At 49.5% G+C, this 22,182-nt stretch overlaps 9 protein-coding genes across 9 annotated transcripts; 4 read left to right on the top strand and 5 right to left on the bottom strand.

The window, feature by feature from the left end:
* Nucleotides 1-1,073: 1,073 nt before the first annotated feature.
* On the top strand, nt 1,074-2,846 carry PEX29 (Peroxisome size and maintenance regulator; the record flags this gene model as incomplete). Its single annotated transcript, XM_064895455.1, has 1 exon — nt 1,074-2,846. One exon carries the CDS (start codon nt 1,074-1,076, stop codon nt 2,844-2,846), a length of 1,773 nt encoding a protein of 590 aa, XP_064758142.1.
* Nucleotides 2,847-3,157: 311 nt separating this feature from the next.
* LTR64_001073 (uncharacterized protein) lies at nt 3,158-3,764 on the bottom strand (the record flags this gene model as incomplete). The annotated part of the gene is made up of 2 exons (XM_064895454.1): nt 3,158-3,446; nt 3,577-3,764. 2 exons carry the CDS (start codon nt 3,762-3,764, stop codon nt 3,158-3,160), a joined length of 477 nt encoding a protein of 158 aa, XP_064758141.1.
* A 725-nt stretch (nt 3,765-4,489) lies between these two features.
* PHB1 (Prohibitin-1, subunit of the prohibitin complex (Phb1p-Phb2p)) lies at nt 4,490-5,398 on the top strand (the record flags this gene model as incomplete). The annotated part of the gene is made up of 2 exons (XM_064895453.1): nt 4,490-4,816; nt 4,871-5,398. 2 exons carry the CDS (start codon nt 4,490-4,492, stop codon nt 5,396-5,398), a joined length of 855 nt encoding a protein of 284 aa, XP_064758140.1.
* A 460-nt stretch (nt 5,399-5,858) lies between these two features.
* IRC5 (putative ATPase) lies at nt 5,859-9,300 on the bottom strand (the record flags this gene model as incomplete). The annotated part of the gene is made up of 2 exons (XM_064895452.1): nt 5,859-8,702; nt 9,106-9,300. The coding sequence occupies 2 exons, from the start codon at nt 9,298-9,300 to the stop codon at nt 5,859-5,861; spliced, it is 3,039 nt and encodes a 1,012-aa protein (XP_064758139.1).
* A 1,065-nt stretch (nt 9,301-10,365) lies between these two features.
* Nucleotides 10,366-11,221, bottom strand: VPS8_1 (Vacuolar protein sorting-associated protein 8; the record flags this gene model as incomplete). Its single annotated transcript, XM_064895451.1, has 2 exons — nt 10,366-10,734; nt 10,778-11,221. The coding sequence occupies 2 exons, from the start codon at nt 11,219-11,221 to the stop codon at nt 10,366-10,368; spliced, it is 813 nt and encodes a 270-aa protein (XP_064758138.1).
* Nucleotides 11,222-12,742: 1,521 nt separating this feature from the next.
* LTR64_001069 (uncharacterized protein) lies at nt 12,743-15,055 on the top strand (the record flags this gene model as incomplete). The annotated part of the gene is made up of 1 exon (XM_064895450.1): nt 12,743-15,055. The coding sequence occupies one exon, from the start codon at nt 12,743-12,745 to the stop codon at nt 15,053-15,055; it is 2,313 nt and encodes a 770-aa protein (XP_064758137.1).
* Nucleotides 15,056-15,338: 283 nt separating this feature from the next.
* On the bottom strand, nt 15,339-15,947 carry LTR64_001068 (uncharacterized protein; the record flags this gene model as incomplete). Its single annotated transcript, XM_064895449.1, has 1 exon — nt 15,339-15,947. The coding sequence occupies one exon, from the start codon at nt 15,945-15,947 to the stop codon at nt 15,339-15,341; it is 609 nt and encodes a 202-aa protein (XP_064758136.1).
* Nucleotides 15,948-16,290: 343 nt separating this feature from the next.
* Nucleotides 16,291-17,649, top strand: NTH1_1 (alpha,alpha-trehalase nth1; the record flags this gene model as incomplete). The annotated part of the gene is made up of 1 exon (XM_064895448.1): nt 16,291-17,649. One exon carries the CDS (start codon nt 16,291-16,293, stop codon nt 17,647-17,649), a length of 1,359 nt encoding a protein of 452 aa, XP_064758135.1.
* Nucleotides 17,650-18,186: 537 nt separating this feature from the next.
* On the bottom strand, nt 18,187-20,673 carry LTR64_001066 (uncharacterized protein; the record flags this gene model as incomplete). Its single annotated transcript, XM_064895447.1, has 1 exon — nt 18,187-20,673. One exon carries the CDS (start codon nt 20,671-20,673, stop codon nt 18,187-18,189), a length of 2,487 nt encoding a protein of 828 aa, XP_064758134.1.
* Nucleotides 20,674-22,182: the final 1,509 nt, after the last annotated feature.

Here is a 22,182-nt window from a genome sequence, read left to right as displayed (position 1 = left end):
TGCAGGGATCATGCTGGCCTCAAAGTACTGGAGCTCAAGCTTTCTGATCACGGGTTCATTGTACGTGCTATTAGAATACTGACAGAACGTATTTCGGTAGCGCACGTGTGATAGGAGTACCAAAACGTTCAGAAGCAACCAGTGGTAGGTTTGACGTATAAAGAATTGCACAGAAAGGACCCCGGTGAAGTCGAAGCGGTGATCAAAAACAAGGTTGTCTTAGCACAAATTCTGGCCTACCAAACACAAGGGAGAACTGACGGGCATCCACTTGGGCTTTGGTTGACTCTTTCTACTGGTTATCCGGCACGGGGTCTGGGACCTTTAGTGCCTGCGAGGCCTCAATTTGGGGTCAGACCGGCACGGCCATAGGGGTACCATTGATCAATTAACATTCGTGTTGCCATCGATAGTCGCCAATATATCGGTTCCTGCAGCTTGCAAGTCAGACCTTGTCTTCAGCTCTATGCAGAATGTCCCAGTGCTAATTGTATACCTGCAATCATGAGCAGTGGCCTTTGCTCGTCTGTTGCAGGTATAAGGTCTAGCTACACAGGTCGCTAAGTTGTCGGTCTTCTGGCCTTGATCTTCTGGCCATGTACCTGAAATTCCAACGCAATTCGCGCTTCGATCATAGCTGCAGAGATGTTCCAAAGCCTGGAGTCACAACTTGAGAGAAGAAGCATAATCGTGCTACTACTAATCATCAATCGGATGAGATGAACCACCGCAGGCCTTCTCCTATCGAACGTAGACTTGTTGAACTTTGTACTGCTCGCACTGAAACTACGTATACAGCATTATTCTTGTAAACCTTCAAAACGATGGTTCACAGCAGGCGTGGTTCGGGCTAGACTGCTGGTGCAAACTTGAAGATGTCTGTGTCCGATTTTCGAGTCTCCACGCACGAAACACTGTGCGCCTTGCTTTCGTCCTGATGACGGAGAGGTATTCCCAACGGCCTTGTCACATGTCCGCCAAATAACGACTTTATTACGTGTCAGTGCTTTTACAGGACCTCTAGATGACTAAATGATGATCAGGGAAAACATCTGAAATTGAAATGCTTCAGAATGGACGAATATACAGCCGACGCTTTCGCGAATCGCGAGGAACCCTTGCCTCTACTCACTGTGACTTCTGATGACATCGAGGAAAGTGGCTCAGATACCGATGCTACTCGAGACTCTCGTAGGAAACGCTTAGGTCGACGTCTCAACGCAAGCAGGGAGAGAGTCAAAGGAAAAGCCCAGGAGCTACATGCCACTACCTCTAGCAAAGTCGTCTTAAGTCCTGGACGTGCTTCAATTCAAGATCGGCTGTTCAACAAACTTCTTGAGCAAGTCATCCCTATAGAAGACTATGAAGGTCAGGAAGAGACAGAAGATCGACGCTCGTCAAGCAATGTCAGTCGTCCTGCTTTTAGCCTGGGCACAATGTCTAACAACTTCCGAAAATTCAATGCACGTATAGGCATTGTCTTCGTCTTCCAGGATCGTCTCATCAGGCTATTCACTTGGAGAACAACTACACATACACTTTCGTTTCTGGCTGTTTATACATTCATCTGCCTTGATCCTTACCTCATCATAGTCTTACCTTTAGCCATCGCACTACTTTTCATTATGGTTCCGGCATTTCTAGCACGACATCCACCACCACCTCCAGCACCAAGAGCGGCGACTGCCACGCAAATAGATCAGATCAACAAGTATAGCTACGCGGGTCCGCCCATTGCTCCAGCTCGCACGATACGTCCTGCGGCCGAGACTTCGAAAGACTTCTTCCGAAATATGCGCGATCTTCAAAACTCTATGGCTGACTTCTCTGCCATTCACGATCTCATGGTACAGTACATTGCACCAGCGACCAACTTCTCCGACGAGGTCTATTCCTCCATGATCTTCCTCTACCTGTTCCTCCTCAGTTGCATTCTCTTCATCTCAGCACACTTGCTACCCTTCCGAACCATCTTTCTCATCTCCGGCTGGTCTATGATCGTCTCAGGCCACCCCACGGCTCAAGTTTGGCTGGTAAAACAACACAAGAAAGCCGAACGTAAAGCAGCACAATATTCCGATACGTTACAACCCAACACCTCAAAACAACCAGCAATAAAAGCTGAACCTCGTCCAAACCTCTACGGCCTGCCTATACCAAACAACTCGACTACCCGTACCATCTCAAGCACACTCACCTCCTTATCCGAGATCACCTTAAGCACAAGCCCAGAAACAGCCGAGGTCGAAATGTTCGAGCTTCAACACCGCCCACTCCTACCAATAGGCCGGTCATCCCCAGCTCAAGAATGGCAACACCATCTCTACACACCCACACCCTGCGACCCTCTCTCACCTCACCGCATCTCAGGGTCTCGTCCTCAAGGCACCCGCTTCTTCGAGGACGTACAACCGCCCACTGGCTGGACCTGGCACACCCCCAAATGGGAGCTAGACCTCGAAGCTGGCGAGTGGGTTCACGATCGTCTGATTGTGGGAGTCGAGTTCGACGTCACTTCCTACGATCCCGCGGCTTGGCAGGTTGAGCGGCGAGATAGTGTCAATGCGGATTTCGGTGGTTGGGTGTGGGATTTACCTCCGCCATCGAGTACAGCGAGTGGATTGGAACGTGATGATGAGGTATGGTTGGCGTATGGGGATTATCATTTTGGCGAGGAGGAGAAAGGCAAGACAGGGGCGAAGAAGGGGAAGAAAGACAAGGATGCGAAAGGGGAGAAGGACTGGGAGGAACAGATCAGCCTTGGGAGCAGGGGGAGGACAGGCGAGTGGAGGAGACGACGGTGGGTGAGGGTGGTCAGACGGAAGAAGATGTCGTCGATAGAGTAGGTGTGGTGATCATCCGAGTTGTAGGAGAGCGATAGTGCATGAAACTGATTCATCAAATTCTTGGGTTTTCCGCTCTGGCATAGTTGTGATCTGCACGAAGGAGACCCATAGCACAGGTTCGCAACGATATCGATAGGAGATTGGTTAGCCGATGGGTGAGATGGAGATCTAATTCCACTAGTATTTACGGCGGGCTATGCATGGTAGCAAGTCTCTTCATCCCTGCTCACGTCGCGGCTAAAGCTAGGGCACAAGCAGGGCATACGTGCCTGACAACAGGCTCTTGTATTCTCTTGCTCTTCCACACATCTCTAATACTCCGAAGCAGCCCGCTTGCAAGCCTTCAATTGCTCAAAGTACCACCCGCAGATATCCATGCTACCACGGTTCTGATTCATACAGCTCGTGAAGTTCTTAAGGTCTACCGAGCAGGCGTCAGGGATGTCTTGACCACCAGCTTGCTGAGCGCTGTACTGGCCAGCTGGAGCGTAGTTGTCGATAGGCTGTTGGGTTGGCTGTTGCTCGGCAGGAGCTGCAGACGAACCACCGCCAAAGAAACCGCCGATGGCGTGGCCTATTGAGGAGCCTACTGCAACACCACTGTGACGAGTTAGTGACTGGTCTCTGCACTTGAAGATGATGAGATGTGGTAGGAATAACTTGGGAAATGCTCTTTCATTGCCACTTGATGGCCTGGGATGGACAGGTAGGTAGGTATAGTCTAACTTACGCTGCGGTGCTTGCCATCTGGCCGAATAGACCTGAGCTTTGTTGAGCTTGAGGAGGAGCCTGCTGAGCAGGTGCGGTCGACATGGGACGCTGTTGCTGCTGAGGAGCTGATGATCGCGCTGGAGGTGCAGCTTGTGGTCGGGTAGGAGCACTGCGAGCTGGAGCTGCGCCGCCTCTTGATCGTGGCATCTTGATGAGTTTGTTGAGAGGTTAAACGGCTAGGATGGACGGAGGTTATCGACGATTTCTGAGTGCGATGTATAGTCTGGTATAGGTGGAAAGATGATGAAAGTTACAGACAAGGATATAGGATGAAATGTACCTGCCTGCCAAGACCCGCTCCGAGGCGAATAGTCCATTTCTAGAAGAGCTTGGAATGGCCAATTGGTGTAATCACATGTTCACGTGCCAGTTGCCTAGGTACGCAGTTGTAGTATCTCGCATAACCAGAGTCGACTATTAATATTGGTTACCTGTCTGGAGCTATAGTATTACGACCATGGACCAAATCTACTGCTCGTCTCCTGGAAGGATCAAAGTTCAATAAGGCTTTCCTTATGTATCTATGTGTACTATGCAAACAGATCTCACTGCTGCATTCTCTGATAGGTGTGGATGCTAAAGTTGCTTCCCTGTATTCATTCAAACAATGGCTTAGAGGCAAGAATGCTGATGCCATAACCTAAGCATTGTAGAGGTGAGGAAGCCAGGAAGTGAAGTTAATGAATCGAGCTCAGGAAGGTCGATACTTGGCAGCCTGAGGCATAGAATTAGGCGGATTCCTGCTAGCGCGTACTCGTACGTATCATGATCTATTTCCTAAGGCAACTGAAAGTCATCGCGGCACAACCTTTAATCTTGCCATCCTATCTTTTGTGCCTGGTCCTCCGTTCCATCTCGCAACAGTCGTCAATATGGCTGCTCCAAACGTCCTCAACGCCGTCTCGCGATGGGCGATCCCAGTCTTCATCGGCATTTCCTTCGGACAAGCCGCCATCTACGATGTAAGAGGCGGTTCTCGCGCAGTCATCTTCGACAGACTGTCAGGAGTCAAGGATCAGGTGGTCAATGAGGGAACGCATTTCCTGGTTCCATGGCTACAAAAAGCTATCATATACGATGTCAGGACAAAGCCGAGAAATATTTCGACCACGACCGGTAGCAAGGATTTGCAGATGGTTAGCTTGACACTTAGAGTGTTACATCGTCCTGAGGTGCAGAGACTGCCTAAGATCTACCAGGTTAGCTACTATGACATATCTGCGGACCGAACGAGATACTAACGAGCTTCATAGTCCCTCGGACAAGATTACGACGAAAGAGTCCTGCCCTCCATCGGCAACGAAGTTCTCAAATCCGTTATCGCACAATTCGACGCCGCAGAGCTGATCACACAGCGAGAAGCCGTCTCAAACAGGATACGAACCGACTTGCTTAAGCGAGCTCAAGAATTCAACATTGCCCTTGAAGATGTCTCAATCACACATATGACTTTCGGCCGAGAGTTTACAAGAGCTGTAGAGCAGAAGCAGATCGCACAGCAAGACGCAGAGAGAGCCAGGTTCACCGTCGAGAAGTCCGAGCAGGAGAGACAAGCAAATGTTATCCGAGCTGAGGGTGAAGCTGAATCCGCTGATATCATTAGCAAGGCGATCGCAAAGGCTGGTGATGGTCTAGTGCAGATCAGAAGAATTGAAGCCAGTAGAGAGATTGCACAGACTTTAGCGGCGAATCCCAATGTCACCTATCTGCCAGGTGGTGGCGACGCTGGTGGTGAGGGTAAAGGCAAGAGCACGAGCTTACTGCTTGGTTTGAGGACGTGAGCAGGACAGAATGGAGCGAGTGTCTAAGTAATTAAAAAAAACATATGCCTGGTAGTGACATATGCTGGGGCAAGGTATATTCCGCTCTGTAGCACCACATGGATGTTCTGTGTACAAAAAGGATGTGGAACAAACACTACCGCTTTTCATGCTTGCAACTCGTTCACCAGCGTCACCATTTAATACCTGTTTGTTGAGCTAACCTTGCAGAAAGACCCGGTGGCCAGTTTCGATTAAACCTTGGTGGTACTGTTCTCCTGGTAAGAGGCATGCCAACAGAAATGCAAAAGGTGTATTCGTCAGGAGGATGAGCTTCCTAGCAGAATCGAGGCGTCTTGTGAAGTGATCTATTATGGCAAACGGCTGACTTTGTCAGGCGTGTACAAAACTATCATGCTACGTAGCCAAGACAAGCACAGTCCAAGATCTATCGACGACATGCTACTGAATATCGGCACTCTTATTTAGGGTTCTTCCTCGTCGTTAGCTCTTCCAAACCATCGCTTTTCGTCTCAGCAACCTTCCAAGCTTGGTCCCTGCCACCAATGTTCTCGCCTCTTGCAATCTTCTCGTATGCCTCAGGTCTTCGATCAGTCAGAATCTTCAACTCCTCGTCACTAAGTAGTTTCCCGCCCTTCTCAGCCACCAAGTCAGAGATATCGTATTTCTCAAAGTCATAGTCGTCACCTGCTGCACCAAGAGCGGATTTGAAGTCCTCGACTGCAACATCCCCAGCCTTCAATTTGCGAGATTTGGCATCTACACCGTCAACGAGGGACTTGAACTTGCCCTTCTGGATGACGAGCTTTTCGAGCCTGCGCTTGGCGTCTGCTTTGAGGAGTAGAGTTTCCTCGACTGTGCCCCGGCTGGCGAAGCGGTATACGATAACTGGCCTGGTTTGGCCGATTCGATGAGCTCGGTCCATAGCCTGAAGGTCTTGCTGTGGATTCCAGTCTGAGTCAAAAAGAATCACAGTATCAGCAGCAGTGAGATTGATTCCCTGACCGCCCGCTCGGGTGCTAAGAAGGAAGACATTGTTCTTCGACTTGGGTGAATTGAAAGAGGTGATCTGCTCATAGCGCTCATCTTGAGAGATAGAGCCATCGATACGACATACCGACCAATTGCGCAGCTCTTCGCAATATGCTTGAAGGATATCCAGGGTTGTTTTGAACTGGGAGAAAATCAAGACTTTGTGTTTAGATGCTAGAAGCTGTGGAAGAAGGGTATCGAGAAGAAGAAGCTTGCCAGAAGATGTCACCAAGGTCTCGTCGACAGGCGTCAAATCCAGCTCATCGTCGATATCAGGATCGTGGGATGCGAATGGCCAGTAGAAGTTGTGAGGGCTATTGCAAGCAAGTCGAGCCTGCATGATGGGATTTTGAAGTTTTTTGGACGCAATCTCCTGCTTCGCGAGTTTGAGTGTGCGGGATCGTTGTTGTAGTGCTTCTTCGTCAGAGTCCGGCTCCTCGGAAGACGCATTGTTGCCATTCAAGTCGGCATCTTGTCCTTTCTCGATCTGTCTCAGACGTCTGTCGAACTCTCCATCTCCTATCTCTTCATAGTTACGGCGTGCGTTCTGCCGACCTCGTCTCGTCGAAGAAACTGATGCTACGGAGTTTGGTGTACCTGCACGCGAGGCGTTGGTTGCTGGAGTAGCAGCCCTGCCGGTCTTGATGGACTTCATAGGTGTGTTCCTGCCACTGTCATCTGCCTTGCGCTTGAGGGATGCTGTCCTCGACCGAGCCTCTATCCGCTCAACTGCCTTGTCTTCGAGGTACGATCGTGCCGTTCCAGCCAGAATCTCCTTGTAGATCTCCTTCTGTTCAGTTGTGAGAGGAGCGTAAAGTATGTATTCTCTTTTAGGTGGAAGACTGGACTCTACATCCGTCTTGACTCTTCGCAACAAGAACGGTTTGAGGATTGCATGCATAGTAGAAACAAGGTTGTTCTTGCGCTTCTTGGACTTGCCATCTCCTTCCTCCTTGTCGTCAAGAACAGTTGAAAAGTCAAACCAACGTTCAAAGCTGTCTAGATCGTTGAAGACCTCAGGCAACAGAAAGTGTAGCAGCGACCAAAGCTCAGCGATGTTGTTTTGCAATGGAGTACCCGTTATGAGTAGACGATTTGCAGAATTATAGGTCATTAATTCCTTGATCAGCTTACAATTCATATTCTTCAAGCGATGCCCTTCATCAACCACGATGTATCTCCATTTGTAATTGCCAAGAAACTGCTTGTCGTTCATACAGATCTCGTAGCTGGTCACAACTACCGGAAACTCGAATTTACCTTGTTGCTGGATTTTCATGTGCTTCTTTCTGATTTCAGCTCGTTCCTCTTTGCTGCCGTGGTAGAGCACAGTGTTGATCTCAGGGGTCCACCTTTTGAACTCCTCAATCCAATTTCTTACCGTACTCAATGGCGCTGCGATGAGGAATGGTCCTGCAATATTGTTCTCCTTGAAGAATGCAATTAGTGATATCGCCTGCACAGTCTTTCCTAGACCCATTTCGTCTGCGAGAATGCCACAGAGGCCATTCATCCATAACGTTTTGAGCCACTCTAGACCTTCAAGCTGATATTCACGCATTTTGCCGCCAGTAACCAATTTTGGCTGTTCGGTCGCAACGAGATCCTGAGCACCAAGTCCCTCACCTTTTTCCTCGATCTCGTCGGCAGCATCCGCGAGCGCTTCTTGGACTGTTGGGCCTTCTTCAGCATTCTTGAGTTGATCTTTATCTAAAAAGTCCACAATGCTACCGTTCTGTTTCTTGGAGTCCTCGCGCTTTGGTCTGCCACGACTTTTCTTAGACGTCTGAGCCTCTTTCGGGTCGTCGTCTCTCTTGACCTCGTTTTCGTCGTGCTCCCCATCAACCTGTACTCTGGTAGACCGCCTCGTGGTTCCTTTTACTTCCTGCGTCCTAGCCTCGGCGTTCTTCTTCCTCGTCGCCTCGCGCCGTGCTTTTTCAGCGTTCTGCCTCTGTTGCTCTTTCATCTTGTCTGCCATGATTGCAACAAATACTCCACTCGTCTTCAGAAGATTGGTCAGGGCTTTTGATTTCAAGTCCACATCCTCAACATCCTCGTCTTCCTCCTGCATTGCCTTTGTCGCCGCTGTCTTTCGATCTTGCATGTCCGCTTCGTCTGCGTTTTTCATGTGCACATCCCGCGGGATAACAGCAGTCGCCATGTTGATCTGCTGACCAGCTCGGTTCGAAAGCAAGGCAAAGGTGCTGCGATCGATGGAGTGAAGGAGATTAAGCCACAGACATATTCCGGGAGTGTAAGATCTAGATTGGAGCTATGCAATTTTTCAAAGGTGCAAACAAAATCCTGCCTGTCGAACAGTAGTAATCAACACACAAACGCGAAAGATCTCGAGGACGTGTATTGCCACTCGAGTACCGCTGGAGAGCGGCTCATACAGGGGCAGCACCGCATGCCCTTTGAACGGAGAAAAGTTATGATGACTTCATTGGTTTGGAAGATCGTGTTCGGATCTGAGAACGCGATCGACACGCGAACTTGACGCGTCGAATCTGGCTACATCGCGTAGGTGGGTACGCGTAGTCTTTTCAGCCGTATCGCGAACAAAATGGTTGCATCAAGCACCGCTCTATTCATCCTGCTATTGCTCAAATTGGCTACGTTTCGCCAATATCTATCTCGATCCATGCAGTCCGCCACATAGCCTTCCCGCCTACGTTTTCCATAACCTTCTGACTAGCCACGTTCTTGTCCGAGACATCAGCATGCGAGTAAATGGTCTGAGGAAGGATAGTGGTGTCCTTGGATGTCTCGTGGTTCCTAGTGGCCTCATCGAAAAGACTTGTCTGAGCTGCAATCAGCCGTCTTGCGACCAGTGCGGCAAGCCCGCGTCGTCGATATTCTGGTTCCATATGCAAACTGCTGAGACTTCCGTCTTTGCCTAGCAAGCCCCAGGCTACAGGTGTGTTAGCACGATCGAAGATACAATATTAGGCAATTGCTTCAAAGTTTCGAGCGTTCGTGGAATGTTTGTACGGTCGACAATGGTCTGCAGGTGTCTGTCCTGCATAGGCGCGAAGTGCAGAGTTTCCGGAATATTCCTCGGCGGTAATGAATCAGGCTTTGAGCTCACTATGTACTTCAGATAAGATCTGTCCGCCCTTGATATTGCACTATTGGGGTCTTTGCGTTCGTACTCGTCGAGAAAAGGCCAATTACATTCTGCTATCGTGCCGAATAACACCTTGGACCTTGAAAAAGGCTCTGAAACGATTTTGCCTTCAGCTTTAAGACGCAGCCATTGTGGAGGAGGATTATGGCTTAAGTTGGGGATGTGATTCTGCTTCAAATGTCGAAATAGTGCCTCAATTAGCATTTGGTAAATAGGAAATTTCGGTGATTCCTGAATCGCAAGCCTTGGATTTGCTCTGGTGCTAAACTCTGATTCCCATGAAGCAAAGATCCAGATCTGGGTCTCACCCGAATTGGTCAGATCGATATACGTAGCTATCCAAGTCGATTCTGAGTGCGATTGCGCTTCTGATGTGGCTGCAAACCAAATTTCTGCATTAGGCGCAGATTGTTTGTGCTTGCGGTGAAACTGACATCTTTCAAGCAATGGAAGACTCCAAGGTAGGTGTGGTACGAGCAATTGATTGAGAAATGCATCGACATCGCGAATGGTCTTAATGCTTGGTGTGTTTGGAGCAGCTTGCGTGAGTAGCATATCCATCAGCTTCATCGATAAAATGGTTGGACGTGTAGCAATTCCACGAGAATTAGCTTGATGCAGGTAATTGATAGCTTTTGTTCGTGTCCGAATTTAGCCTCTTATTCAGGTTGGTGGGGACCGTTCATGCACCTCAACTGTGCCATGACGCACAGCATGCAAAGACGTTGACCAGATTTGTGCTGGCTCGTTTTACGTAGGTTTGCAATTGTCGCACTGGGTCGATACACGAAGTTGGCGCATCCGTTTACTTCGCACTCATCTCCAGTTGTTGATCAGTGTACGGATCGTTGTGTCTAGGCATATCATTCTTGCTTCTCTTTCCAGGACCGGTAAAGCGTTTTCTAGCCCAAACAAGGCTCCGAGCGAGCAGGAAGATCACGACACACGCAACCGCAATTCCAACAATGTATCCTGCAAGTTGACCAGCCCCACGCGCCGGGTTCAAGAAGCTGTAGACATAGAAGCCTTGTGTTACATGTGTCACGTAAGCAAGACCCAAGTACATTGCCAACAGAACAATGAGGAAGAGGACATGTAGCCAAGGTGGAGGGCTCGTAGCCGGAAGGATTATCTCGAGAAGTGCAGCTAACGAGTTCAAGGCGTGCCTCGATACCTACCAGTGTTAGCAGAAACATCTGGGTTGTTGTGGAACTCACATTTGCGAAAGCACTCATTTTGACAGAGAACCACGGCCCATCGTACAAGATCGCCCAGTAAACAATTGTAACAATAAAAGGAAACACCACAATAGTCGTATAGAACAAGCTGTGAAGCACCTGCAAAGGACGGGGCCAGCTTCGATGCAACCAGGTGTACCCTTTGCTAGAATAAACAAGCGTATGCAGCCCCGATATTGTCAAGTAAGTTGTAAGTCCCCACCATGTCAATGCTGTGAAGTAGCTGAAGTCCCTAGCGATCTCATCAGGGTCATTGATCCCGTCCCAGATAAAAATGGTGATTATGGTGGCCCAATCGAAGAGGGCAAACAGAAGACGATAGGCAGCGAGTAGCGACGGTGGAAGTAACCAGGACGTTACAAATCGTTGTTCAGGGTCGAAGCCGTCTGATGCCACGCCCATCAACTTATAGAAAGTCGCCATGTTGGTCAAGTATCCCAACTGTACTTAATCGCTATTGCGAAACCTCAGGTATATCCAATGGGTGTAATTGAGCATCACCTTCAACACGCATAACGAGCCAGGCAAGGTATCGTCACTTACCTCCTAGAGTCAGCCGTCAAGTAATTAGGTGTCGAAATGATCGCTAAATTTGCCTTGCTAGCTGGAGCTTACGAGCGCCACGGCACTAACTCAACGAAGCCATGGCTGTGGCTGACTGATTTTGGAGTTGCGCTCTTGCTGCCATCTGGTGCTGCTATTGCTTGAGCAACAACTAAGTAGGAGCCAGGAAAGTATCATCGAGAACAGCTGAGCCTGTCATCATTTGGCCAGCTACCACTTGAGGTGATAGACATTATTCGAGATGAAGGTGAGGATGAATTTAGCAACAAAAAGGTAGCGAATCAGCATCTTTCTGATCCTCGTACTCTGGTGGAATCAATGATCATCGTCCAGGCCTCCACCAGTCCGTCAGGATCTGATCAAATCCAAACATTTGGAGAAGTCTCAACAAACGAAAACCAAAGCACAGCATGGTTCGTTGATCATGCTTGTCTCAGTTGTGTCTGCAAGCTTGCCTGTTATCCAGTGCCGCTCTGCAAGACCTTTTCTGTTTGTTCGTTCGCAGGTTATCAGCCTGAGAAACTACGCACTGCCCATCTAGGATTGCGTTGGTACGAAGACGCTTGCCGGTCAAGACTTGGTGCGGCGTTAAGTCGTGCTGATCAAAACTAAATGCTGCTGGCAATTTAGGGTTTTATCTCAGGAAAAAAACCAGCTCGCCAAAAACTTCACTCTTGATGTTGGTGACACAATTTTAAGTTAGAAAGATCTCGACATGGTTATCTCGGCACGGATGATCGCAGGAAGGTGATCCAACCGTTCAAGGCGAAGATGTAAGAGCTCGCAGCTTTGATAATACAAGCCATACAGCTGTCTTGGTGCTCGTAGCAACACATGAACAGAGCCTGTACAGGTACTTGTGATTTTCAGGGCACTACTTCGTGTACGGAGTAGCCACAATGAATAGCCAGCCCCATGCTGCATGTCCTTTTACGGGGGAAAACTGCGACCTGCAGTCGCCAAGCTCGTTAGCTTCGGCAAACAGCGTTGTCGCGACAGAAACCCACCAAAGAGCTCCTCCTCCCCAGCACTAGAGGTGTCACGCCTGCAACTTCGACTAGGAGCATCCTTGTAAACTTCCAAACTTGGTGCGTCGCGGTCAATTTCTGCTCAGTACATGTTGCATCTGAAACTGTGTATCCTCAACCAGACGTGCAGTCAGACTTCCTTTCGTGTTCTGTACCATATCGTCGTCGACTTAATCCGCCGTTCCAAGTAAGCAGCGTGGCTTGCATGCAGTAATTTTCTGTATCACAAACGAGTTCTGTACAACAGTTTCACCACGTAACTAAACACAGCCCACTGTCTTATGCCTGCAACTCGCATATCTCTTTGTCCGACAGAAAACCATCCGATGCAGGGACGACCGCTGTGAAAGTCATGGAGCGGCCGATGTACATAGACTTATCAGCGACAGGTTCGCGCGCCTTTGGTGCTGCTGGTACAGCACGTTCAGCCCACCCATCACCTCGTATTCAGCATTTTGATGGCGAGATTCCTCCCCTTCTTTCACCACTCGATGCCATTGCCGCAGAGAGTCGACGTCTGGCGAAAGAATTGGAGGCAACAAGGATTGCAGGAGAACGGCGGATGAGCAGATTGCCACCAGCTGTGATCACTAAATCGCTTTCCCAACACCAGGCCAATAGACCAGCATGTTTTCGTTCTCTTTCAGCTCAGTCCGACGAGACTGTTCCTCCGATTCCACAGAGGCAAGATCTCCAGTCGTCAGGATTTAATCCAGAATACAATGAACCTCTACAGAGGCCAACGTCCTCGTATCCACGATTGGGTGCTATTGCACCAAACGAAGATCATTCACACAACCAGGTATTCAAGACTCCCCAGGAGCACCCTTCCACCTTACATACTCAGGATTACTTTGACTTGCAAAGGACATCGTCACCTGAGCCCGTAAACGAACAGTTTATTCGTCCTTCAGGCATGCACCAAGCATTATCGAGCATCCCTCAAACGACGTATTCCAGTGGTTTAGTCCCTCCTTCTGCGCCATTTACGAAGAGTAGACCATATCCCGAAAGTTCAGATGACGACTATACAAGCTCCAATGCTGGATCTACGTTTTCACAACCTCGGAAATTGTCCAATAGCAGTGGCATGTCTTTCCCTGTCTCTCCAGCACTGCCTTCTCAGCACGAGCGGACCCCTTCGAACAGATCAGAGATTTCTGTTGCAAGCTTGACTAAAGCTAGAAATCAGTTCAACTTTTCTCGGCCTATGAGTCCAGCAACTATGAATCTGAAGGTCGACTCTCCAACTCGACCAGGTCATTCGCTGGAGCGGAAATCCTCGCACTTATCGGAACAGGCCAGGAGCCTGACTTCTTTCGAAGACGACAGGTCTGTCTTGTCAGACGGATCCATTGTTTCATCAGATTCTCCGTACACGCATAATAAATTTACTTTACCAAGGGGGAAGTTCTCCGATAAAGCGGTACAGCGCGTTTCGCAACTATTTTCTGAATTATCTGGTCCAACCCTCGAATGGAAAGAACCGGTTTTTCCTGGTATGCCTCTACCACAGTCTCCTGCCGACAAGGACGATCCTCTGGTAAATGGCTCTCCATCTGCTAGGCTTGGTTTCCATCCTGGTCGGTCAAGTGTCGATCTCGTAAAGCCGAGCTATGCGCAGCAGACCCCAATGTCTGCCCGTACTGATTTCGCATTTGGATTTGAACAGAACAATTTTCGAGCTACGGAGCAACCTGAAAGATCATCTTCCTCAAGATCCACACAGATACCCGATACCGCAGTTGCTGTAGTAGAACCACGGTCTAAATCCCTACATGACAGCTCTCCCACGAATAAATCATTTATGCCGACTTTGCCCACAATACCTGGCTCGACCGTGGACGACATGTCATTAAGATCGTCCAGACCTACTACTTCGACAGAGAGATCAGCTAGCACTATTAGGCCGACGACTGCACGATCACATAGCGACTATCAGGCTCTGAGTGCAGACGAGCACGTTGAGAAAGCTATATCCCTGCACCAGAATGGTAGCTTGAAGGAATCGACGTATCACCTGAGGATAGCTGCAAAGCAGAACCACCCGACTGGAATGCTGCTGTACGCTCTGGCGTGTCGGCACGGCTGGGGTATGCGAGCAAACCCTCAGGAAGGTGTGGCACTGTTGCGCAAAGCTGTTGACATTGGTATGCTAGAGGTGGCCGAAGACGAGAATGGTGCAAGTCCCTTGCCCAAGGCCGACTTCCAGGAGAAGAAAGCTCACCGTGCTCAATTTGCATTAGCTATCTACGAGCTAGGAATAAGTCACCTCAACGGATGGGGAGTGGAGCAGGACAAAGCTCTAGCCCTTCGCTGTTTCGAGATAGCGGGAACTTGGGGCGATGTCGATGCCATGACAGAAGCAGGTTTCTGCTATGCAGAGGGTGTCGGATGCAAGAAAGACCTCAAACGAGCAGCCAAATTCTACCGCCTAGCAGCCGACCAGGGTGTGAGTATGATTGGAAATAGTTGGATATACAAGGAGAAATACAACGATAATAATGACGACAAAATTACAAGGTCGAGAGGATTGGCGATCAATGAAGGTGAAAAGAAGAAGCCACGGAGCAAAAGCAAGACGAGGAGTTTCTTTGGCAGGAAGAGGGCAAACACTCTCTCGGAAAAGGCTCCTGCATCGCCAAAAATGTCTATTGAACAGTGACGATTTCATTTGTGGGAGAATGCTTCTTTCCGCCGTTAGCGTGATGGTCTTTTGTATTCACTCTGGAAGAAGAGGTCAAATCAGCACAGGACTTGGTACGACGTCGGAGATTTAGCATGGTCTGCTGGCATTCACACGCCATGATCTTTCAGAATGTTCATAATTGCTTAATTTGAAAAAGCTTGACATATCTTCCAAACACACGAACACTTACTGGCAACCATTAATATCTCGAGCATAGATGTCCACAATAATACTGACTTGAGTGAGGGACCAGATCATGCTAGATTCCTGCATACTGACTCTGCTGCCCAGAATAACCACCCGTGCCAGGTCCCATCTGCGTGATCCAACCAGCACTCCCTTCTCCCTGCCACCTCTTCTCTGCCGTCCAAAATCTAATCAAGCTCTCCCACCCCACAGCATCGTCCTCTCTATACAAATTCGCAATATCCACATTCAAAGGACTGTCCAGTCCTGGATCACTCAGCAACTGCTGTATCGCACTCATCGTACTGCTCAGAGTGTAGCTCGGCGCCCAGTGCTCCGTCGTCAACAGAGTCAGACAAATCTCACCCGTCTGGAAATGTACATTGGGATGGCATATAGCCGTGACGAAGCGGACTTTTGGTGGGCTGAGAGGGTAGTTTGATGCGATTTCTATGGAGAGGAGCCAGAGGCCGCCAGCGTAGGGTGAGGACTGGTCGCGTGGACCTTTGAGGACAGCTTCCCAGTGGAAGAGGTCGTCGTCGTTGGCTGGGCCGAGGTGGAGGACTGCATCGTTGGGAGAGCTGCGGAGGTCGTTGATTTCGTTGGTGAGGCGTTTGAGGGGATTGGATGGGCTTGCGCGTGAGCTGCGTGGAGCTGAGGCGCGGGAGGAGGTGCGTGACATGTTTGCTGCTTTGTGTGAGTGTTGTATCGAGGAATCCGATGTAGCTGAAGTCGAAAACGAGGTCGCTTGCTGAGAAACTCAGCACATTCAATTTTGGCTGATATCCCGAACCAGCCACACGACTTTCGCAGCTGCATTGTCCGGCCACGGTCAGCTGCTGTTCCGACCTCGCGCCTAGAGTCATCGCTAATGCAGGCACTGAGCGTGCCTAGCGCGACAAGATCCGGGGTAGATCCACCTCGATCGATAAGGGGTCCTCAAGCTCGAAAAGTTCCCCGAGCTCCAGCTCGATTAGATACCGACTGCGTCCACTGAAGGTCGTTCAAGCAGCATCACAGCAAGAATGCGCACTTCCAAGCTTTCGCGAGATACGGGTCGTATATTCAATGCGATAACGACCAATACAAGATCAACGAGGAGCTCGAGGACTGCAGGAAAGAGTATCGCCACCTTTGCACTGGGTTATGATGGTACAGTTGAGGTCAAAGAGGAGGAACAGCTTACCACTTTGGACTCAACTCCGCCGCCAGCAAGCGATATAGAGGATGTTGGAAGTCTTCCGGGGTCCTCGAAGAAGCGAAAGAGGAATGGGGTAGCTGCTTCGCCCGCAATTCCAAAAACTATCATCAAGACTGAACGGAAGACTCCCTCGAGAACACCCAGACGGAAAGCAGTAAAACACGAAGAACACGAAGACGATGTCGCAGCCTCGGAGGATGAAGACTTTGCAGAAGAGACCGGCTCCCCATCTAAATCGTTACCGAAACTTCCAGCAAAACGCTCAACCTCGCCAGGAGGAACGCTGCGCTACAAACCTCCCTCAAACTGGGACACGATATATGACCTTATCAGAGACTTTCGCGCTGCGAATCCTATAGCCCCCGTCGACACAATGGGCTGTGAGGACCTGTACCACCAAGCATCTCCTTCCCACGAACAACGCTATCACACCCTCACAGCCCTCATGCTGTCCTCTCAGACAAAAGACACAGTCACTGCCGCAGCAATGCAAAGACTACACACAGAGCTCGCATCCCATGCTCCTACAGACCCAACGACAGGCAAGGTTCTCACGTCCTGTCTAACGGTCGCGAATATCCTCAAAGCCGATCCCGTCCACCTCGACAGCCTAATAGGCAAAGTAGGCTTCCACAACACAAAGACAAAACACATCAAGCAAGTCGCGCAGATCCTGCAATCTCAATATAAAAATGATATACCCGATACCATTGAAGGACTAGTCTCCCTACCAGGCGTCGGTCCCAAAATGGCATATCTCTGTATGAGTGCAGCATGGAAGCAGGACGTCGGGATAGGCGTTGACGTACATGTTCATCGGATCACGAATCTGTGGGGCTGGCATACCACCAAGACACCAGAGCAGACGAGGGAATGGCTTGAGGGATGGCTCCCGCATGATAAGTGGCATGAGATCAACAAGATGCTGGTCGGGCTGGGGCAAACTGTGTGTTTGCCTATTGGGAGGAGGTGTGGTGAGTGTCCGCTTGCTGGAAGAAGGTTATGTAAAGGCGAGGTTAAGGGGTGGGTGAAGAAGGAAGAGAAGAAGAGGAAGAGAGTCAAGAAGGAGGGTGTGGATGTTGAGGTCGAGAAGGAGGAGGCGGAGATTAAATTGGATGGTGGTGGTGTTTTACATGAAGAGAAGGTAGAGGTGAAGCAAGAATCTGTGGAAGATTTGAGGTGAATCAATGCCCGTTCCGGACTTGTCTAATTCTATACGATGATTCGCATTTCTGCTGAATTTCGTTGCAAAAGAACAATCTCGTTTCTGTGCGCGTCTTCTACGCTGGTATCTTCGCTGCTTCAGGAAACCGAGGTGCTGCTGTGTCCGTGAAATTTGTGGCTTCTAACTCGGTTCGCTAACCCTGTCGCATGACTTCAGAATTTAAACCGAGAAACCGAGAAACCGAGGAAGACAAGGGGCGAAATCATTGGAGTGGGCAGCTGTGAAGGTCTGCGATTATTGTAAGTTTATTGCGGGTGTGGTGAACGACCGGCAGCACAGACATCTTGATGATCGTGCTTCCTAGGTGGCATGAGGGGAAGAAAAAAGAGGAAGAGTTCACTGCTGAATATAATTGCATTATGTGTTATGATCACATTATTCATATGGGTATCAATTTTCCGTCTCCTTGAAGGTCCATTTTGGCGTCCATCATCCTGATGTCACAGGTGCTTACTGCGCCATCCTTCGACCATCTATACCAAATTTCGATTCCTACTACCGCAGACCAATGCTTGTGCTGTAAGTCCGACCAGCCTGTTTGTCTGCTTCAACGTTGGCAATGGCTGCTTGTAAAGCGCTGGTAAGGTCAAGATGGAAGAAGGGCCTATTCAGACCATGTACGACCGCCTTACGTGGTGCGCTGTACACCTTGCTCTTTCCAACCTCCTTCTGAAGGTCGTCACTAGAGCTGCTAGAACTAGCAGGGGCGATCTTTTCATCGGTGATTTTGTTGTTGGCCTCTTCATCGCGAGTACGGATTCCAGAGATGCCTTGATGTGCTTCTCGGTCAGCTTGAGCAGCAGCTGAAGAAGAGCCACCGATCTCAGCAACACTGAAGATCGGAGTCCATCGGTGGGTCTCATCGTTCGGTCCAGTGTGGAAGCCGAAGCCTGCGGATGCCAAGGCACGCTTGGTCCATCGGTTGCGGACTGAAGCGAAATGCCACTGTACGACGTCTGGTGCAGCATAACGTTGAAGCTGATTGCGTACGTCGATCAGGATCTGAATGCTAGTGACGTCGACGTTGTTGACCGCGGACAGGTCAAGGATCACAGCCTTGAGTGTGGGAAGGTGAGAACGATCATCCTCAGTCTTTCCTCGTCTAGGACCAGGATTATTCCATGGTCTATCGCCAGGACGTCCCCAAGCAGCTGGATTGGTACGTCGGGTATGCTGGAAGATATATTGTGAAAGATAATCGAGGTAGTGGTTAGCATTGGGGTAGTTGAAACCTTCGGTGAATCTATAGATAAAGACACCTGGGTACGGTGATTCGACCTGAATTGAGGGATTGCTGCCGTCAGTGTGGTCAATGGGCAGGAAGGTGTCTCTGATGGCAACATCGTCATCGTAGAACTTGGCGGGGTCTGTTGAGTTCGTTTGTGTCTTGTCTTCCAAGTATTGATCGCCAATGACAGAGTGGATCTTGACCTTGCCGACAAACTGTCCTCGTGCCTTGACGACACGGAACAGCAGGACAAAGACACTAATACAGACTGTGGTGTAGATACCATTCTCGATGGTGGTGAAGATTGTGACTAGAACACCTGCAAAGAAGATGATCGTCTCGAGTGGGTTGACTCGCCAGAATTGGTAGACGGTGTTAGGTGGAGTGATCAAATCCAGCACTGCGTGAATGATGACTGCAGAGAGTGCCGAGCTCGGTATGTAGAAGAACACAGCAGTCAGGGCGTAAATTGCAAGCAAGACCACGACAGCGGTTATGACACCGGCAAGTGGAGTACGGACACCAGCCTTAGATTTGATTGCGGTTCGTGAAAAGGATCCTGTCGATGGATAGCCACCGAGGAATGGGCCGAGAAGATTCGTAACACCAATTGCAACGAGCTCCTGCGAAGGATCGATAGTGTAGTTGTTGATGCGACCGAAAGACTTAGAGATGGCGATGTGCTCGATCAATAGGACAATGACGGTGGCAGGCAACTCACTTACAAAGAGTGAGATGATTTCGCTATTGACAACGGGAACCTGCGCGTGTTGGAAGCCTCGTGGAACTTTGCCCAGGATTTTGAAGGTTGGGCTCTTTCTATGATGCCGTTGTACGAGCCAACTAATCATAGTGTACAACAGAAGGACAAAAGCTGTTCGTAAGGTTGCGGTGAAGAACCATGCCTTCTGTCTTTGAGGTTGTTTCCTTGCCATGAAGTTGCAGAAGCCTCTAATCAGATAGAGCATTACCAAAGCACTAAGACCCATAGCGGCATCGAGTTTTGTATGGCCAAGGTATCGGAGTGTGTTGATGATGACCCTGTAAGTTGAATCGCGAGTGTTGAATCCTTTGACTGAGATACCCATCATACCAGGAACTTGACCGGCAGCGATGTTAATGGCCGATCCTGTCATGAAGGCACAAATAGCAGTAAGCGGAATGAACTCAACGAGCCAGCCACAACGAATAAGGCCCAAGAAACAAATGATACCACCAGCGACAATGGCTAGAGCACTAGCAACTTGCCAAGCAGGGATATCAGGACGTTGGTCCTGGACTCGCACGACAATGTTGCCGACTAGTGTCGACATGACTGCGACAGGACCGATCGTGATATCTTTTGAAGTAGCGAAGAACCAATAGATAAGGACTCCCATGAAGGAAGAGTACAAGCCGAACTCGACAGGTAGCTCAGCTAACCTGGCATATGCCATAGATTGTGGAACGACAACACAGCCAACGGTGATACCTGCCACCAAGTCTCCTGTCAACCATACTAAATTGTATCGCATAATCCATCTCGTAAATGGGAAGAGGTCTCTGAAATAGCTGATTACGGCTGAGCGACCAGGAACGAGGTCATGTAGCCACTCTGCCGTTGTGGGCTCTGAATCGTAGTATGTGTCGGCAGTATCGACAGAATAGGCTGATTCACCCCGAGTCAAAACTTCCTCTGGGGGGTTGTGTTGATCAAGCTTGATACCCAGAACCTTAGCCAGACCATGCCCGACTTTCGACGAGGTAGAAGCCATATTGCAATTCGATGTCGAAACCGGAGATACAGAGGCACACGTAGGAGTCTTCGCCCCAACTACGTGTAGCCGTTACAGCTCGAACCTGTTATCGGTCGATATATGGTACGTGCTCCTCGAGTAGCGCCAAGGTGATACAGCACTGCAGTGTCGTTGCTAGTTTCCGCCAACAAAGGTGTATGGGTAGGAACTGCCTGCGGAGAGATTCGATACCGCAAGGACTTACAATGAACTTATATCACAGAACCAAGTTGATTTTTTGCCAGACATTTAAACATTCTGCGGATTCTGATATATGCAGTGGGCGCAACCCTCTAGCCATTGCCTTTGACACATTAGGACCTCAAAATCTAGCCGACAGCGCAAGCATCACACGAGCTAGTCAAGCTCCATGTGGCTCGATCTTCTCTTAGGACAAGCAAAACTGAGCATGAGAGGCGTGCATGCCTTTGACCGAGATAGACCCCTGCTCGGGCGGATACCATTTTTGAAAGATTAGTTCAACAGACTTCGCGCTGGTCGTACCAAGAGAAAAACGATAGTATCTTTTTCGTGATAATGACGCCGCCATCACGGTGATCGTGCAGAAAGAACATGGTTGAGGCGAGTGAAGTGGAAGCACGGAAACAAAGAAGCTCTTTAAAGTTCTCCAGTCAATCGTGTTCCCGACGAAGCGGGAGATCCACGCGATGGTGCAATTACCAAGCGACGGAGATGTGACATGACGCAAGTCGGAAGTCGTTCTTGAGTTTGTGGAAATGCTACGAAGAAGAGGTTCTGGGTGCATTAATTTGCAAAGTCCGTCGAGAAAATGAGTTAGTGAAAGCGTGAGTAGATTGGTTCTTATATCCGTAAACTAACAATTGTAGATGTCTGCAAATTAATGCACACAATGCAGCCTTCGTGTCTGGGTAATTCATGGCCGCTATTGTCAGCGGTACTCGTACAAGGGCAGCAAGTTTGGATGTAGGCAGGAAACATAAAACTTCGACAACCATTTCCAAGAGAAGGTTTTCATTTTGATCCCTGCTGTTCAAATTCACGTTAACGACGTTGCGCGAAGGCCAAGCTCGATGTTCACAGCATTCAAGCAATATGATCGTCGTGCCATTGAACGATGATCCGACGTCCTATACAGGATACGCAGACGTCCATCTCTACTGTGGTAGACACGCCCAGTCAGTGACTGAAGCTGATTCATTTGCCTTGCATTCTTAAGCGGGATCGAACCGTGTGTACTCACCATCGCTAACCTAGACTCAGCTAAGGTGTCTGGTCTGCAAACGACTCGAACCGATGGGCCCCCTATTCTGTCGAGGTCGAACCGAGAGTTTGGGCGAACGATCGAGGTCAAGGCAAGTGACCAATACTCGATTAGTGACTGGGCATTCCTGGATCCTTTGGACTCTGGCGAGCAAGATGGTTCCGCCTGAAGAGTCGGCTTGTCGCGAGCACCTCATGCAGCGCAACAACGAGCGGAGCACTAGCTCGAGAACGTTCGAGACGCCC

Source organism: Lithohypha guttulata, assembly GCF_036872675.1.
Source record: "Lithohypha guttulata strain CCFEE 5908 chromosome Unknown scaffold_1, whole genome shotgun sequence".
Classification (NCBI taxonomy): Eukaryota; Fungi; Ascomycota; class Eurotiomycetes; order Chaetothyriales; family Trichomeriaceae; genus Lithohypha; species Lithohypha guttulata.
The sequence above is the reverse complement of the archived record's forward strand: the minus strand, read 5'-3'. Positions and strand labels throughout refer to the sequence as shown.